The sequence below is a fragment of the Stylophora pistillata genome, chromosome 6 (assembly GCF_964205215.1).
Source record: "Stylophora pistillata chromosome 6, jaStyPist1.2, whole genome shotgun sequence".
NCBI classification, from domain to species: Eukaryota; Metazoa; Cnidaria; class Anthozoa; order Scleractinia; family Pocilloporidae; genus Stylophora; species Stylophora pistillata.
In genome coordinates, this window is record NC_142524.1 from 31158608 (window position 1) to 31177414 (window position 18807).

Sequence of the window (18807 nt, forward strand, 5' to 3'; positions counted from 1 at the left end):
AAAGATGTGTATTTACATATGAATAAAGGGGGTGAGTTTCTAAAGAAACTGTGGTGCTGCGTCGGTGGGAGTAACAAGGTAGTTTTAGTTTTAACAACTGAGTTGATACAGTAAATTGGCCACTGTAAAGAGTTTCAAAGCTGACGTATCGAGCGTTAGCCCTTCGTGGGAACGAATGACGAAGGGCTAACGCTAGAAACGTCAGTTTTGAAATCCTTTATGTTGGCCAATGTAGTTTGTCGACTGGGTCGATAAAACCAAAATTACTGTGTTTTTACATACCCGTTCTTCTTTCTTCTGTTGCAATACCAGGCGATGGCAATAATGACAAGAATGAGGATCACAGCACCAGCAACACATCCACCAACGATGGCATGCATTTTAGATCTGTCTTTTTCTGTCGGAATCGCTGTGGTCATAAGAGTCGTTCCTGTCGTTGTCGTCGTTGTATCGGCATAAAGAATTTGTACACTCGATATATTGGCGTTTATGGAGCTTGAGAGCTCAGACAGTGACCCTTGGATGATGGCGGCCAAGACGTCTTTCTTTATGACGGGAGCCGACGATCCAGGAGGAAATTGTAGATAAAATGCGAGGCTTGCCAGGAGAGGTACTACAGATATTTGCTTGGGGTAACCGGGCAAAAGATGAACTTGATCCTCGGTAAATGTAACGTAGCTCGCTGCTCTCCGGCGCCTTGAACTAGAAGGAGATATAATAGACGAAGGTGGATTAGTATAATTGATCTAAAATATGATGAAGTTCAAAATATTTTGGATTGAAAACCTTCGGACGCTGCTCGCGATATAGAACGGGTGCCCTGGCTACGGCTACGGTGGTAACTCCCTGGGTCAAAGAGATGACCTTTATTAGCCTTACGGTCTCTGCCTAGCTGTGTCACTTTGTCAAACTTGAAGTCTGCTAATAAGCAGATCTACGTTCGTGGTGATAGACAGTCGGCCAATCTAAGGTTATACGATGAATATTCAGTTAGTCAGTCAGTCAAGCTGTCCGTCAGTCGGTCGGTCCATCAATGAGTCCGTCGATAGGTCGGTCGCTCGGTCGGTCGGTGGTCGGTTGGTCAGTCGTCACTCAGTCATTAAGTGCACCATACTCGATTTTCCCAAAATGTTGATCTGGTAGGCAATATCTTACTCAGTCTGTGTGACACGGACGATAAGTCAGTGGATCGGCCATATTGCAAATGGACAAATTTAATCTTTACCCTGTTTCCTTGGACTTGCAGTCGTCGTTCGTCGCGCAGTGTGTGGTAGCTGCTTCTGCAAGGGTAGTTTTGAACTTCTCTTCAACTTCCGCGTTCCACTAAGAGAAAAGATCATTCAGTGTAACAGAACTGATATTTGAAAAAATATCCTGAATAATCTGCTAATAAGGATAATCTACCATACTGACAGTTGACATGTTTTTCCAAACTTTCAGAATGGCAAAGAAAAGTCTGAGATCCAAAGCTACTGTCATTCTGCTACAATGTAGTAGAAAGGACGAAATGAAGCCAGTGGAGTTTATTACAAGCACGTATTCCTTGTTGCTTACCAGAGAGATATCGAGGGCTGCCTCGACATTGACTGATTCACTCTTCTCTTCATCTGTTGGTGTCCTTGGGGTTGAGGCAGGTGGGGGTGGTGGAGGAGCCTCGCCTTTTTCGAGCCCTACAGAGGTAGAGAAGATGAAGAGATATTATCTACCTTAAAAGAGCTTCTCCAATTATCGAAATTGTGCTTGAAATGACGTGTTCCCTTGACACGTCATTTCAAGCACAATTTCCTCGTGCATTCTCGTGCTCAAATATTCACGTAATTAGGTTATCAGTCAAGACTCTTTAAAATAGATATCACCCGTACTTATTAAAAGGAATACATTCTTGATCACAATCGGCAGGCATTGTAGCATTAAAAAAAAAATGCCCACCAGTCATCCATCCCACAAGATAAGAAACGTAGGTTTCTTCTGGTCGCATCCTATGATTTTGCTGTTGGAATTGTTTAGCAGAGCTAAGCGTATTCCCCTATTCCTTTCATCTCTCAAACTCTTCGCAAATTGCTGAGTAAACTAGCCAGCTCACGCATAACCACTTACACTAACTATAATTAGTTTTAGCAATGATGACCGAAATTAGAGGTTCGATACGGCCATCAGCAGTTGCTCATTTCCTAAATGAAATGATTTATTTTTATTTAGGAAAATGAACAATTAGTCGAATTGATTGTAGAATGATTGATTAATCGATATACTGATTGATCGAGCTCAGTGCGCAAAATTCTAATTTTCCAAGTCACCTTTGCACATGTTATCTATCCAATAGAGTCCTTCATCGCACACGCACTTGTAGGAACCAGGCGTGTTTTCACACTTCTGCGAAGGATCACAGCTAAACGTAAACTCCATGCATTCGTCAATATCTAGGGTAGAAATAAAACTAATTAAAACGTAGCAAAGTTTGCCACTGTGACGGAAACTTCATTTTATCAGTCAAAATATCTAAAATGGTAAATTCTAAATGACAGCAAAAGGTGCCTCATTTCTAAAACTTGTAACGCAGATTAATATTTAGGGATTGTTAACGTAGAGATTGTCAGTCAAGGTTAGAGTATACAGGCATGTAGCTTTTACCGTTGCAAGCGTAGCTATCGCTGTCAAGTTTAAAACCGGCTACACAGGAACATTCATAGCTTCCCACTGTGTTTTTACAAGTCTGACTACATCGGTTGTTGTCGCTTGAAGAGCACTCATCCACATCTAAAAAGTGTTTGAAAAAGCAATGCCTGTACGTCATTTTGCTTTGGTGTGAATGTTTTTTTAAAAGCTACTGGCAGATACATTCCAATGTGGGTTGATACAAGTTAAAAATGACTAAAGAAAAAGCCAAAGAATTGGATAAATTCCCCTAAACTATCTCTTCCGGAGTGATGTCTTCTAATGATAAAGCACCAATTGAGAAGAGAATTTAGGAAATATTGTCAACCTTATCACAGAAAGAAGACAATGAAAAACTAGGAAAGAGAGGAAGAGCGAGAGAAAGAAAGTAATGGGAAAGAGATAAATGGCTATTAGGGTTTGTTTTGGTTTCATCTAGTTTTTTGCATGTGGTGGGGATTTTTGCATGTGCGTTTGTGTGTTACTACCGCAACAATGGAGACTCAAAAATGCCTAACAAATGTATGAAAATAAATCGGAAATAATCGGTTCTTATCAATCGACACTGGGTAAATCTCGGAAATGTTTACTTACCTGAGCACGTTTTTCCATCTCCATTCAACTCATACCCTGCATTGCATGAACACTTATCTTGGCCATTGGACTGGTAGCAGACATGCTGGCAGCCGTGATTTCCTTCACAAGGATTCATAGCTACGTTGTGAAAGCAAAGTATTGGTATAAATTTTAAAGGGGTAGCGATTTCAAAAACAATTTCTAATCACCACCGCGCAGACAAAAACGTGAAAGGAATTTCGGAAAATTTTTGTAAATTTGAAGTAAATTTTTTTATATTGTAGGCATCCTTCAAAAGAAGTATTGAAAATAATGTGTGAAAGGATAATTACGTTTTCAGAGGCTTTTGAAATAAATTTCGCGTGCCTTTCACGTAACAAATTTCACAGGCATGTGGAATTTTCATTTGAAACAAGAGAGAATTCCGTATGAAGACTGCGATTAGATTTTACGTTTAAGAGCACTTCTTCACTAAGATAATGTGTTTAGTCTAAATCCAAAAATAGGATCTCAGCAGCTTGGAGATGAAATGAAGTCTTAAAGAATAAAAAGCCAGCATATTTCATGATCAAACCTCTTCACAGGAAATTAAACAGAAGTGATCTGAAGAGTGACACTAAATTACTCACGTATGCATTTCTTTGAATCATCCGGGTCCACCTTGAAGTCTGCATTGCATTTGCAGTTATAACTTCCCTGGGTGTTTTCACAAACATGCATACAATTACCGACTGGAGAACACTCATCAATATCTAAAGGAAAAGTTTGAAAGACAATTAAACAATGTCTGTTAGCAAAGACGATCAGGAAAAATAGCTCTAGACCCTTAAAAAATTAAGTAATTTGTTTAATTTCAAAATAGCAAAGTTATGAACCAACGGAATTTATACACAAGTAAGAGCATAGCAAAACTCAAAATAACAAAAAGTACCACCTAATTTAGGACAGGAAAGTTAAAACAAACAAAATAAATAAATAACCCCCAAACAAATACCAAAATAAAGCGAAAGGCAATCAGCGAGAAAAACAAGGAAACAGATGAAATGTACCTCCCTCCCCCCTTCGTATTCACATTAACTTCTTGGGTTGAGTTAAGATGTGACTTCGATGAGCGACCGAAAATGGCTTTATTCTTTTATTTTATTTTATTTTTTTATTCAGAGATTTACCATAAAGTAGATGTAGAAACAATAGGACTCTAAGTCCTCTACTAGGTTTCTACACCCTGGAAACCCCACCCATCCCACCCCAGGGGAGGACATCCACCACATAGTAATCTCGTGCGTGGGAAATTAACGTCTCCTACCTCTAATCCTGCAGGAAACAGGACCTACGGTTTATTCGTCCTTATCCGAGAAGACTAGAGTATCTATCCATTTCTTGATGTTATAGAAAGGCAGCAAATAGCCTATTTCCGAATTTCCTTTAGCCTCTTTTTCAAAGCGAGTCCTGGTGCTCATCCTTTCGTATGGTAATAAGTTTTCATTCACATACAAATTAAACTCATTTTCATACGTATGGTTGAGCACCAGGCCTCGTTTTGAAAAGAGGCCAAACGTAATTCGGAAATTCTCCTCAATTATTTTAAGACCACAAATATTGGTCCGGCCGGGGCTCGAACCCTCGACATCCCGCACATCACAATCCGGCGCTCTAACCAACTGAGCTAACCGGGAGGCGGTCCAGCCCTAAAAGTGTGTTTTGAGGATAACAAAACAAAACCGCTCATTATTTTCTTTAGGTTTACCTGTGCATGTCTTCTTGTCTATCCCAAGAGAGTATCCCGCGTTGCACTGGCACACAAATGATCCGGGAGTATTGATACAGGTGTCGCTGCAGCCATCAGTGTTCTTATTACATTCGTCGACGTCTGAAAATGCAAAGGAAAGTGCAGAGGTAGAGAAGGATTTACTACTCCATCAAAATCAAAGCAAAATTCTCCAACGTAATTGGATATCACCAGCTCCCTTTGAGCACTAATAGGATAGTGTACACGTTTGCCAGTGTAATTGAAAAGTGCGCATGTTGTTGTCGCCCATGTGACCGTGTTAACCATTGCTTTTTTAAAGAAAATGTATCACAGATAGCTGGATCGTTTGGCATTTGCATGAATAGCATTTATCATTAATCGTTCATCTGTCCGACAAAATTCAACGGGTACAGAGCTGTGCTCTACGCATCATTTGTCCCACACTGAGTTATGGCGAAGCCCTAAACCACGCCAAATGTGCGTCTATGCACACAAGACTTGATGCGCCGTGGGAAAAAACGTTTTAAAAAATGCGACAGCCTGATTGACGCCTAAGCCACTTCATACCACGGATCCAAGTGAGCGCTCACGACCGTTATCTTAGATTTAACAATATACCAACACTGTTTGCGTATAAGTCTGAGTGTTTTAAAAAGAGTTTTTGCCCTGCAATGTACCTCCAGTCGCATGATTTTTAATCATCTTAAATTTTCAATGGGTAAACATAAATTTAGGTATTCCCTTTTCATTACCTATCATCGACATATAACCTTGCGAAGTTAACGTTGTATATAAGCCTGTGTTCATATATATATATATATATATATATATATATATATATATAGGGCCCAGTCCAATATATTTGTGACTATTTTCTAATCAATGAACCCCTTAAATTGTAAACAATTTCGGAATTCGCTCTTAAGCGCGATTATTTTCGAATAACATCCTTCGTTTTTTATTTATCTAGTTTTGATTAACCGGTAACAGGAGTTGGTGTCTGTAATTATACTCGTTTGATTGCTAAGAGAATTAGACTCCACTCAACCCCATTACTGTTCCTCATTGTCTGTTTTCTAAGGATTACGCCTTTCAAAATTTCTATATCATTTTGCTTTTAGAAATATGGAATTTCTTTATTAATATCATAGGTGACAAATACTCCTTAATTTGGCGCGAAATTTCAGCTTTAAATTTTAATTTCACATGTGAAATTACAAAATAAATTGCCATGGTAACATCTCTTGTATCTCGATCAGGGCCAAGATGGCGTTGAGATTTAAGACGGTCACCCTTGAAGAAGTTACGAAATTAAAAGAAGCGGCCGAAAATTTAAATACGCGAAAGAGCACAATTAACTGGGTGTGAGTTTTTGAGAAGTGGTATGACGAAAATAGCCTCGAGAAAAACCTGGAGATGATTCTTCCCGAGCAGTTGGATAAAGTACCCGAGCGATTTTACGCCTCCGTGTGTAAACAAGACGTAATTTGTCACCCACGATATTAGAAGGTAATGAAATGGTTTTCTCGTGAAATTAGGAAATAATTTCACTTGCGTTTTGTCAAAATTCCGATAATTTTCCTCGCCTAAAGGCTCGGGAAATTATCAGAATTTTGACAAAACGAGCTTGAAATAATTTCCTAATTTCACTCGTCGCCATTTGATTACACATACATAGACATTGGGCGGATTCATATCTTGAACTAAGGGGGGTGGGGGAGCGTTTTTTTGTTTGTGTGTGTTCACCAACCGGCCCAATGCGTTTTATTTTACCCAAAAAAAGGGGGGAGCGTGCCCCCTCCCCTAGATCCACTGATAAAAAGAATAACAGTTACCTGAACATTCTATTCCATCACCAGAATACCCGTTCGGGCAAGGATCACACTTGAACCCTGTTTTGTTTGCAGGCGCTGGCAAATCGTTACAAGTCACACCCGGGTAACATGGTTGGAAATTTTCTTCGCAGGCGTCGAGATCTGCATCACAAAAAGTTCCAGTATAACCATTCTGACAGGTGCATGACAGAATAGTAAATTTGTTCTCGTTGCTGTCAGCACTGTTGTCAGCATCTTCTTCCTCCACGGGTGCGCAAACCCCTTGGTTTTGGCATGCGCAGATGTTGATACTTGGCTGTAAAACTGTTTTAGTTGTTGCATCGGCCACTATGAACTGTATGTCGATCTGCCAGATGGAGAGATATAATTTCAAACGAAGGCAATCTACCAGACTTACATGATATGTTACCTGGTCTAGCAATGAGAGAGGGGATAAAATTGGAAATAGAGATGGGCCTAATGTGGCTATTTTATTCTTGAATCTTCCTCTCTTTCTTCCTGCTCTATCATTTAATCCCCACTTCATTCAACTTGCTACTTCCCTTTTGTCCTGCTCTCCTCCATTCACTTTCACCGACGCCCTTATGTCCTTGACAATCTTCATCAACTTCCTCCCAGTCCAATTGGCCTCATTCATGGGTTCGCTCTAGTAAGTTATTACTTATACTACACGTAACGTTTTCTAGCATATTCAAACAAGTTACCTTATCAGTGGTCACTTCCCATTTAAATGACAATGAGGAATCGGTGGTTGATGTCGTATACCCCTTTGGAAGTGTCCCAGTAACAGAAAAAGTTATCGTGTCGTTGTTAGGATCCTGCGCCACAATCGTTACGTTTGCTGTGGTGTTGACTGTAATGTTAAGCTCAGTTGGCCCAACCAAAATCTTTGGAGGGAAATTTTCTGAACGATTAAAGAAAAAATCCTTCACTATTATGAATTTACAGGTTTTCTACGAAAAAAAAAAAGAAGCTGCTTCGCCCTCATCATCTACAGCGCGATGGAAACCCTGAGTTCATAGTCTATTGTCATAGGAAACGAATGAAGGTGAATAATCGAAAGCGATGTTAAGAGTTATATCCCAAAACAAAGTAGTTAAATTGTAAATTAACGTCTACAGACAGCTAAAAAAAGGGAAATATATCAGCCGCCTAAAAGTCATTCTCGACCATTCTTCTACAACATGCCTTGTTTTCATGATTGGTACACCTTTTCATGAATTTACAAGTTGAAAGGCAGCTTTTGTAAAAATACAACGACTGGCTTTTTATCAGTGGCCGAATCACTAGACACTGATTTGTTGATCCGTGATGACCTTTTAAGGGTATTCCGCCTTACTAACGTCTTTTAAATGGCTGGGAATATAGTTTTGTATACTTACGTAATTCTTGGGATTCACTTTCCAACTGCACTGCAACTTGCTTGGTGCTGGCTCCTACTTCAACGTCTCCGGTAGATGCTATGTCAAACAAACAGTTGGCATCCCCTCCACATACAGCCTCGGCCTTCTGTTTCAGCTCATCACTAGCAAACGGAATGGGCTCGTCCAGAAAAATTGGAACAAATGATTCATTTACGAAAGAGCTCGTATTTTCTCCAGGTTTGTAAGTGAAAAGGCTCGTGTCTGACGTTACTTGCCCTGTAACATAGCGTCAAATTCAGCTTCGTTATAAAATACACCAATATAACAAATGATAAACAAATCTTCCTCTGTAATTTCATTACGAGCTATCATCTAATTAAAGACAAAAGGAAACGAGAAAATCGTATCTTCGTTCTCCATTTATACAAAGTGCTTTATTAAATTATACCGTATTATGCCTTCAAAATGTGTAAGAGTTAGTTTTGTATCTATATTCTGATCAGAGAAATGCAGCAAATCGCTTATAGATGAAGTTAGCATAGCTTTTAAAGCGGATGTCTACGGAACTAAGGATAAACATCAGTGTACAAATACTCAGCTCTCCATTTTTTCCCGGAAAATTATCATAAATATAGTTACGTGACTCAATAGCGAGGCGAGCAAAAAGTGATATCATCTCCAAACTTTCGCATACTTCTATCTTTTTTTGTCCAACATGGCAAACAGAGGAGTTCAGGCTTTCTTCTATATAAAATAGGAAAGGAAGAGCGATATGACCATCGCAAGCTATAAAACTTACACTTCAACCCGAATTCAAAATGTATCTCTCTGCCTGTAGAATTAGATGGTAATGTCGTGTTATCCGGTCTCAGAAAGTCGTCCTCTACGTCGTCGTTCCATGTGCCCAGAAGTCCCTTGGTTTTCCCTTTCAAATTGGTTGGGGCAGCGAAAACTATGGAAAGTGATCCTTGCACTTCAGTAATTGTTACAGATATTCCAGACGGAAACGCGACGAGGAAGGAGTTATTTTCTGGTCGGGCAACTGACACAGATCCGTCGAGAGTTCTACTGATGTTTGTCAAGGAAGTGTAGTTTTGGTAAACAACACTATCCACGAGCACCTCTAAACCTCCTGCAATGAAAAGTTATGATTTAAACGAAAGGATTTCTCACGAAGCTATCTCGTGCTTTCTATTATTCAGAGTGTAAGTGTTCGACCCTAGTTACAACTAGATCACTAAGCTTTGTTGTTGCATTATTATGCAAGCAATTGTCTGCTGAGGAGATGATCTTTCTTCAGCTTTATTCAAATCACTCAGAGAGAGCAACGTATCTTCAAACAATCATTTTTAAGAAGTTCAAGCAATTTTCTGAAAACCATATACTGGTAGAATTCGCCATGAAAGCTCCCTAAATGTCTATCGCTTAGAAGGAAGTAATTTTTTTTTTTTTTATGGACGTATAATGCATCAAATAAGTTAAAACGCAGTTGGCTTTTTTTTATTACAAGAAAAAATCTAGGGAAATCTCTTTTCGTTGACTTACCTTCATCTTTCAAATTAACCTGCACAGTGCTTGTATCTTTTTCTTTTGCCACAGCTGCGACAAAAACGGTTGCTGTTCCTCCTCCTTTAGCAAGTTTCGTTCGAGCTTGCAGCTGGAATGATGCATCTTGTAACTCCACCATAGTGTATTCCCCAAGGCCATTAAATGTGTAGTTTTGACCGTCTAACGTCACAATGTGAGGATCGCCCCACAACCAGCCTGTAGGAAAAAGAACAGAAACGTAACTTTGAGAGAGAACTATAAGCTAAGAGATTTGATGAAAGTAACATTTTTTCTCGAGATACAAGGAGTTTTAATTAAAAAAATAACTTAATTTATAACATAACCAAAGTAAAGCACGTGGTCTGATTGGTCAATCCAGCGTCCCCCATTTGCCCATGGGTGTACGCTGCTGACGTGAGCAAATGCAAAGACTAGTTTTCTGCGCGCGCTTGTTTTTTCTGGTCACGTAAGATTTGTTAAATAAAAGGAAACTCTCGCTACAATGTATGAATGTTATGTTATAAAACAAATGGCAAACGCCACAGTGTACACTATTGAGTTATGGATGTACTTGAGAGGTTTGCTAAGCACTCAAGAAGCTACAGTCCCTCTCGGCTATCGCCTCGCGTGACTCTTACGTTTCTTTCGTGCTTAGCAACCTCCCGCGTGCATCCATAACTCAATAGTGTACGCTGTGGTGTTTACTATTTGTTTAAAATATTCTGTTTTGAATAAGGCTTTTGTGAGTGCTTCATATGATTTACAGGAGTACCTGTAGACTTCCTTTTTTTCCCCGAGCAAGCAGTTATAAAAACAGTTATAAAGATACAAGGCTGTTGTAGGTACAGAGACAGTAGAAAGTGAAACATGGTAATTTAGTAATCGTAAATGAAATATCATTTAGGTGGCTTTTAATTTGAGACAGGCAAATCAAAAGTGATACTTTAGGAGATCATGTTTTCTTTAAATGCCAAGAAGATGGTTACTATTGATTTGGAAAAAGTGGCCGCAAATAGGATGTGGACAAAGGAACATCAGCACCCATACTACAACAAGTAATAATACTTCCATGAGAATGAAAGAAAATACAGTAATGTAAACTGTAATAATGACAACAACAACTTACTCCACTCTGGTGGTTCGTATCCATCGCATCCCTTAGATGGTCGTAATTCATAATACTTTCTGCACATTAATGGATTCTTAGCCTGTAGACAGCAATATCGGAATCCGTCGAGGTCACTTGCTTCGTGTTGGTCTTTCAGTGACGCAGTAAGGCTGTGGTATCGATGGAGGGAACCTCCACCAGGGAATCCGATAATAAGGGCTGCCAATTTATCTAAGGTGGTGTAATAGCAGCATTTACGGCCACGCCCTTCTCTGGGGAATTTTGTGTAAAAACAGTAGCTGAAGGGGAAATCCGCCTCTACCCATTCATATCGATCATCAAAGTATCCTTGAACCCCGGTACAGGGACACGGATCTGGCTCCTTCCTGTAGAAGAATAAAGCTTTCCTCTCCTTGAAATACCACATTTCACACTTCAAGTCACTGTCCTCTTCGCCATTCGAATTTTCAAGTCGGAAGATCCATCTTCCAGGTATCTTAGCATTTCCAACGAGATTATCGATAGTTTCAGCTTGAACAGTTCCTGACCTGTGGATTAAAGTTCTAACCCTAAGTAAGAGAGAATCAGCAGCAGTTTTTGTAGCAGAATTTTTCGATATTTGATTTTGAAGGCTAAACGTGCTACGAACATGAATGAAAATGAATATAACTAGTGGTTTAATGGGGAGTGAAGGGGTTAATAAGAGCAATGACTGTGGATTTCCTCGTGAACGAAATACTACGTCTTAACCCATAGCCAGAACATCTTATTGATCCCATTGCGCCAGTTATAAATCGAATAATAAATAATTGAACAGTTTTAACAGTATTTGTTCAATATCGCCCATCTATCGGCCCCCTTCGAGCCCTATCCTCCTCATAGTCCAAATTTATATGGTGGAGCGCTTGGACTCACTCAAATGTGTTGAGATGGCGTCTTAAAAAAGACTTTAAATCACTTAAAATGGCGGGCATTAATATTATCATTTTATTTGCGTGCACATTTGCCCTCCTGAACTCGCTTTGGAACGAGTGGTTTGTGGTCTTTGAAAAAGTCGTCAAAAACAAATGGTATATTTATGTGAATATAAAATATGAGCAATATTAGGCACAGTATTTATGAAAGAGATCTCTTAGACCCTAAGTAGAAATTCTAGGTAATTTTCCAGAGCTTTGTGCTTACTGTGATAAAAACCGATCAGGAAAAGGGCTCGCCTTCCCTTAAAGAATAGTTATCTCTCATACCTTTGGTAGTTGACATAATTATTGTCGCTGTCACCAGCATTCCAGCCAATAACAGGCAATTGTTTGTAGTTAGAAAAGTATTCATAATATTCACTGCAAAAAAAAATTACGATAAAATAAAAAACACATAAGAAATTAATATTACTTTTTCAGAAAAAGAAAATAGTAAAGAAAGAAAGTATTACCAAAGCATAAACTCACTAAGAATAGACTAAGAAGATCAAAGATCAATTTTACAGAACTTCATCCTCCTGAAGATATTCCTCTATACAAGAAAAGAATAAGTAGGCAGAGAGGACGGTGATGGTTCTTACCACTAACAGTTAAAAATTTGGCCATTCTAAGGCTAAATGGTAATTTCCTTCCGTTGCAATTAAAAGAGAAATTCACACGATTATATTTATTTACGACTAACGGTTTTGTGCATAGTCAATTTTAACGCTTAACGTCTAAATTAGTTTCCTGTTTTATTTTATTTCATTTTACGTTTACTAACTAATGTAGAGGGATGTAGAGGTTATTATGACCCACCGTTTCGTTGGTGCTGAATATTGTATTCCGTTATGGGGGTAGTTGAACATCGTAAAGGAGAAAATGCCATCAGTAATCAGTAGAGTTTGAAATGTATTGTGCTAAAATCAAAAAGAAAATTAAAGCAAATATGAGATAAAGTTAAAGCTTATTTAAAAGTTATGGACAACTTCGTAAATCCTCTCAATGATTGGAAAACACGTGTGCATTTGTCCTATCTAATAAAGCAATCAATTGATAGATGAACTATTCGATCAGTCCAGCCGTTATCTGCAATGAATCAATAGTTCCATTTATCGTATCAGTCATTTGATCAATTATCGATCAATCAATCATTTGATAGGTCTTTTTAGTATATACTGAAACAGTGGATAGCGTTAGGCGCGCTCTGATTGGCTGGTCAAACTCCGAATATCCTTGGCTATTTACCTCCGAGCAACTCGGGAAAAAATGGCGTCCCGGTTTTCATCCATGACAAGCGAAGAAATCGCTCAAATTAACGACGGTGGTGCATGTTATCTCACTATTTTAGTATATACTAAAACAACTATTCACCTCGGTGTCGGTGGTTAGCGGTGGATATTTACCTCGCCGCTTCGTGGCTCGGTAAATATCAACCACTAACCACCTCCACTTCGGTGAATAGCTGTTAAATATCGATCGATTAATCAGTCAACAGTGAACTAGTCGCTCCGTCGAAGAGTAAACAAATCAACGAGTCAATCAGCTAGCCAGCTATAAGGATCGGTTGGTTAAGAAAGGCAAACACTTTAAAAAGGCATAGTGTATATTTTTCGCAACTTTTGGTTTAAAATGAACAAACCAGAAGACTGTAAACATTGTTACTCGGGTTGACAGCCTATCACGCTTATGTTCTCCATTTTTTGGTAGCCATTTGGTTTGAGGGGCGGCTGTTAAACAATTTAAGCAGATAAGATTTGCACGTGTAACTCACCAAAGTTTTAGTGTCATCATTCAAGACCTTGTGACGAATATCTTTCCACGTAACTACAAGCACCCAAGATGCGTTAAATGTTTTTCCTTGTGGCAGTTCCCCACTGAATTTGCCAAGTACATCGGAAGTAGCGTTCTCTAGGATTGCAATGGAACCCGCTTGTCTTGCATCATACAAATGATAGAAAACTTTCGAAGGACCACTTTTGAACGACTCAAGGTCGGTCGGTGCCCAATAAGGAGCAATTATTGAGAAATATCTAAGCCAAGGTCTTTGACCAAAGTTGTATGCTTTCTCATTGAGTCCGTCTCGTTCGAACTGGATAGCTCCATTTGGACATATCTAATGTGTTGAAAAGGAAGAACTAAATTGGCCTGAGCTCAGTATTATTCAGTAGAGGCTATTCAACCCAACGCGCAACCTTTTCCTTGAACCCGACCTAAACATAGTATACGACTTTCAGTGAATGACCCAAATGGACGAAAATTCGAGCAACCGAGTCAATAGAACAGCGATGGCACTAAGCGACACAAGTCATGAAACACAAAGAGGGTAAAGGCTATGACGCAAATGACCTTTATCTGCATGTTTTCAACCGTAGGAATATATATCGTAAAGGTCTATTGGCTAGACATTATCACAGAATAATACCGTTACGAAGGAACAACTTTCTTGATAAACCTTTGCTGTATGGCCGGTAAAAAGGAAAACGTGTGGAGGTTTTCCCACATTTTTCGAAATGTATTCCACGAACAGAGCGTTCTATTTGAGTTCCGAATTAAATAATAGAGTTACCATTCAAATAGGAATACTTTCACTTGTCTGAGAATTGATTTAAAACGAATAAATGTAATAAACGCTTGTGAGCTCTGGGTTTAGTGACTTACGTGAAGTTTCCTGTGCCTTCTGTCAAAGAACGGAAAACCACCAATTTCAAATTTTTCTCTGCCAATTCTAAAGCACTCAGTTCTCGACGGAAATGTAATGACTGAGTCTCCGGCGTCAATCCCGTAAGGATACATCCGTAGGATTGGGGCTGAGATAAAAATAATAAAATTTTTTTTTTTACAAATCTACAATGGATTAAATTATCAATTACACAAAATTCAGTGCTAAAGCAAGCGCACTTCAATTTACTGGATATGGAAGAATTTCTGCAGCATCCAGCAAATTGATGGTTGCATGCAGAACGTTGGCAACATCCAGGGGCTGGGTGGTCAAAGAATGTCTACAACATCCTTTGTTTGAGTGATTGCAGAAGCTCTGCAATATCTAGTGAATTTCTGTAGAGAGGAAGAAATCTGAATAGAAATCGTGAAAAAATGTATGTTGAGAAGAAGGAGGAGAGATGGCGAAAGAGAAAGGAGAAGAAGAATGAAATATCAAAATTTTGAGGAAAATCACCTGGTTCTGGGGCCTTAGTTGGTTCACCACCGTCATCTGATTCTGTAGAGAGGTAAGAACAAGAAATTTGAGAATTCAAATTTGTCACCTACAATTCATTCCAAAATATACAAAAAGACCTATTAGTTTATGAACTCAAAGTATGACTTACAGTACGTAAAGATATCTCTTTACTGGCATCAATCAGTTTCACATGTCAAATTTTGGATGAGGCTCCATGACACTAAAAACCTTCCCTAAATTTCAGTGTTAGGGTCACCTTTACCACATAAAAAAAACACTTTCCTTATTACATAACTACGGTGGCTCATAAGTGCCATGCAAAAATTGTGATTTTTTTATCGTTTTAGCGACTTTTTTAGCGACTTTTTTAGCGACTTTTTTAGCGACTTTTTTAGCGACTTTTTTAGCGACTTTTTTAGCGAGATTTACAGGCAAGTACTCGGGAATGACAGCTTCCAGGGAAGAACTTTGTATAAAAATAACGCTGAATATAAAGAAAATCTTCATGATCGGCTCTTCTCCTCCAACGACGTGTATGAATTTCAACTTACCACGTGGGTCAGTCACAATGTGCAACTTGAGCCCGCTAAAAAAGTCGCTAAAAAAGTCGCTAAAAAAGTCGCTAAAAAAGTCGCTAAAAAAGTCGCTAAAAAAGTCGCTAAAAAAGTCGCTAAAAAAGTCGCTAAAAAAGTCGCTAGAAAAGTCGCTAAAACGATAAAAAAATCACAATTTTTGCATGGCACTTATGAGCCACCGTACTACATAACAAAGTACTCACTTCTTTAACAATAAACTTGCCTTTTGTGGTAAAGCGAGTAACCTTACTCGCGTAGACTTCTCTGCCATTGGTGTACCCAACTACTCTTACGTCGTACTCTGTTAATGTTTCAAGCGGTACCAGTGTAGCCGACAGAGTTACAGTCTTTTTAAATCTCCAGATTTCTTTTTCCTTGACAGGTTTATAAAGAATGTAGTATTCTTTAATTTTGTCCCCGTCGGAGGAGGATTTCCAAGTCATCTGAACCTCAACATTTTTGATGGCGCCAAGAGAAACAGCTGTAAAGAAAGAAAATAGCCTTCACAAAGCCATTTTACCTTCACACTGATGTAATTCTTGACACTTTGTATGTTATGTATTTTTTCATCTTTTCCCTCACTCGCCCAAAATCTGAGTTCAAGGCTAGAAATAGTAAGTGATTGCTCTCTCTTTCACTTTAGACTGAGCATAACTCTGCAAGTAATGATACCAAATAAAAGAGACTGATTGATTTACTGTGAGGTAAGAAATGCTATAGTATAATTTTGATTCTTATGGACTTAGCCGCTAGAAAAATGCAACTAATAATATTTTAATAACATCTAAGGGGTAACACAATCATTTCTTAAGGCACTCTGGCAGGCGGGTTTGCCAGCTAATCGATTCAAAACTTCATATCAAGGGTACTCCAGATCTAACCTGGGATCTTAGCGACGCGAATGAGGGAGCATGCTTGCCGGGGCCAGGAAATCAAGTAGTCGTTAGTACAATAAGCGTTGGGCGACCAACCCGGGCCACTTTCAACCCCTCTGTTAGGGCCCACGTTCTACAGGAACAATGATCATCTCGCGTAACCATGCAACCCTGGATGAAAAGGCTTGCTAGGGTCATCTAATCTATGTAATATTTGTGACTTACTGATCTTTGACGAATCCGTAATAGCAAAGTAGGTAGAGGTGAAACCTTTGAAAGCAAATCCATTGTTTGTGCGGAAATAAAGCAGAGCACGGCGATGTTGGTAACTCTTTGCAGTCAAGGCAAAAGGGCTTTGAAGTCCGCAAAATGGACCAGCAGCTACGTGTAATGGCGCAAGGTTAAATAATCCAATGTAATCTGTTATCCAATTCCTAAAGGGAAACAAGGAGTTTAATACAATTCTACATGACTTTCTGTTTTTTTAATGAAAATTTAGCACGGGAAGATGAGGCGAGCTTTGATGGAAGGTTGCATTGGAGAGTAGGGGGAGTCCCCTTGACCTTTCTTCGCTCCTTATTAACGCAATCAATAAGAATCTAAATGATTCATTCGGAAATCCTCAGTAACATACGTGCAATTTGCTCCTCCATCCGGTTCCTCTGTGTGGAAATCTTCGATGACAACGACCACATCGAATACAGGCATTTCCTTCTCAAAAATCCAGTAACATTCCACGTCGTTCGGATAGTTGTCTGGATATCCAGGAGATGATATGACCCGCATATCACTGCGTATACTGGTTTGGCAGCCTATAGAAGTCGAAACAATCACATCAAAATGTGCATAGGGTTCCCTTTTGGGAGTAGGGATGGCGCAGTAATGACAGCGCTCGCCTCCCAACGCTGTGGCCCAGGTTCGATTCCCAGACCTGGCGTCACATGTGGATTGAGTTTGCTGTTGGTTCTCGTCCTTGCTCCGAGGGTTTTTCTCCGGGTCCTCTGGTTTTCCTCCCTCCGCAAAAACCAACATTCCAAATTTCAATTCGAAGTGGAAACAGTAGACAAGGTAAGAGCCATCCAGTGGAAAGTCCATTGCCAAATTTCCTATAATTTCTCATAATTTTTTCCCATAATAGTGGTAAATTTAGATACAAGGTGATTTTGCTCATCACAGTGCAAATGTTGATTAATCATATTTTATCGGTTTTTTTGAAAAGGCAAATTATTCCTCCACCTCCTTGAATTGTATTATTGAAATTGTTTCATAATGAGTCCTCTCTTGCCGTACTCAACAAACTTCATAAGCCACAATGTCTATAAAACATGAAATTTTGTAGAAAGCAAGATAACTTAACACTGTTAATTTATATGGCAATTACCTGGTCTGCTATGGGTACGTTCGCTAAATGGTCCCTCTCCTACGGCAGTGAAGCCAGCAACCATCACTTCATAGGTCTCGAAATTGGTCAAATTCACGATGCTCGCTTCCAGGGCAGTATCAATAACCTCGATGAAGGAAAACTGGTTGAGGTCGAGCTCTTTGTCATCTACCCAGCCTTCATACAAACGATAGTAGATCCGGTAGCCAACTAACATTCCGTGGATGTAATCACTCGGAATATGCTTCCATGTGACAGTTATGATGCCATCGTCGGCGCTTGCGGCGACATCTTCTGGAGGCTTACTTGGAACTTAAATTAAGAGTAAAATATTTTAATGAGACAAACCGCGTTAATTTTTGTATATCACTTAGGTAAAACAAAGATCGATTCGATGAACCTGGGCAGGCCTTCATCGCGACTTCTATGAAAAGGAGGATCATCAGCATGGCTAGAAACAGGAGAGATTGACGCAGTGTAGCACTACAAAGACACTACACAGTAGCTTCAACAGAATTAAGGCACTAACCGACGATAGGTGGGTAGCGAGGTGTGTGTGAGGCTCACTTCCCTCTTTTTGAAAATGAATGATTTACATCCTCCTCACCCCATTCCCACCGTTCCTCTCTAAGGTTCCATGTACTCCAAAATTCTTTGAACAAACTACATTTATCTTACCGCCTTCCCTAGTTGTGATGGATACTTCCTCACTTCCTTTAAGACTCATCTCGCCAAGTTCATTTTTGACCAAGGCGATAACTTTGGCAGTATAATTCGTGTATGGTCGCAAGCGCTCTGCGTTTGATTCATCAATTTCCTTCTTCACGGTTGTTATGGATGGTCCAGCCGCATGCGAAGTTGGAGTGCAGACGATTGCGTATAGGACAAGTGTCTCTCCTGCACCTGGTGAATAGTGTGACCATGCGATTTCTGCGGTCGACGAAGCGACATTGGAAGCTGTTATAGTCCAGCCTGATTTTAATTCAGCTACAAGTTGAAAAGA

General features: G+C 39.4%; 1 protein-coding gene across 1 annotated transcript in view; it reads right to left on the minus strand.

Annotated features, from left to right (window-relative positions):
* LOC111338572 (uncharacterized) overlaps positions 1-18807 on the minus strand; it is a 64811-nt gene that overhangs the window by 1631 nt on the left and 44373 nt on the right. Inside the window, exons 46-69 of the mRNA XM_088762625.1 lie at positions 18483-18791; positions 17805-18116; positions 17058-17235; positions 16649-16857; positions 15772-16029; positions 14971-15012; positions 14454-14602; positions 13567-13908; positions 12612-12712; positions 12081-12173; positions 10855-11384; positions 9726-9944; positions 8980-9312; positions 8199-8456; positions 7521-7720; positions 6817-7162; positions 4979-5101; positions 3861-3983; positions 3250-3369; positions 2632-2757; positions 2298-2420; positions 1555-1670; positions 1226-1323; positions 283-702 (exon numbers count right to left, since the gene is read on the minus strand). Of these exons, the coding sequence (XP_088618751.1) occupies positions 283-702; positions 1226-1323; positions 1555-1670; positions 2298-2420; positions 2632-2757; positions 3250-3369; positions 3861-3983; positions 4979-5101; positions 6817-7162; positions 7521-7720; positions 8199-8456; positions 8980-9312; positions 9726-9944; positions 10855-11384; positions 12081-12173; positions 12612-12712; positions 13567-13908; positions 14454-14602; positions 14971-15012; positions 15772-16029; positions 16649-16857; positions 17058-17235; positions 17805-18116; positions 18483-18791 (5128 nt within the window). The remainder of the gene's footprint in view (positions 1-282; positions 703-1225; positions 1324-1554; positions 1671-2297; positions 2421-2631; positions 2758-3249; positions 3370-3860; positions 3984-4978; positions 5102-6816; positions 7163-7520; positions 7721-8198; positions 8457-8979; positions 9313-9725; positions 9945-10854; positions 11385-12080; positions 12174-12611; positions 12713-13566; positions 13909-14453; positions 14603-14970; positions 15013-15771; positions 16030-16648; positions 16858-17057; positions 17236-17804; positions 18117-18482; positions 18792-18807) is intronic.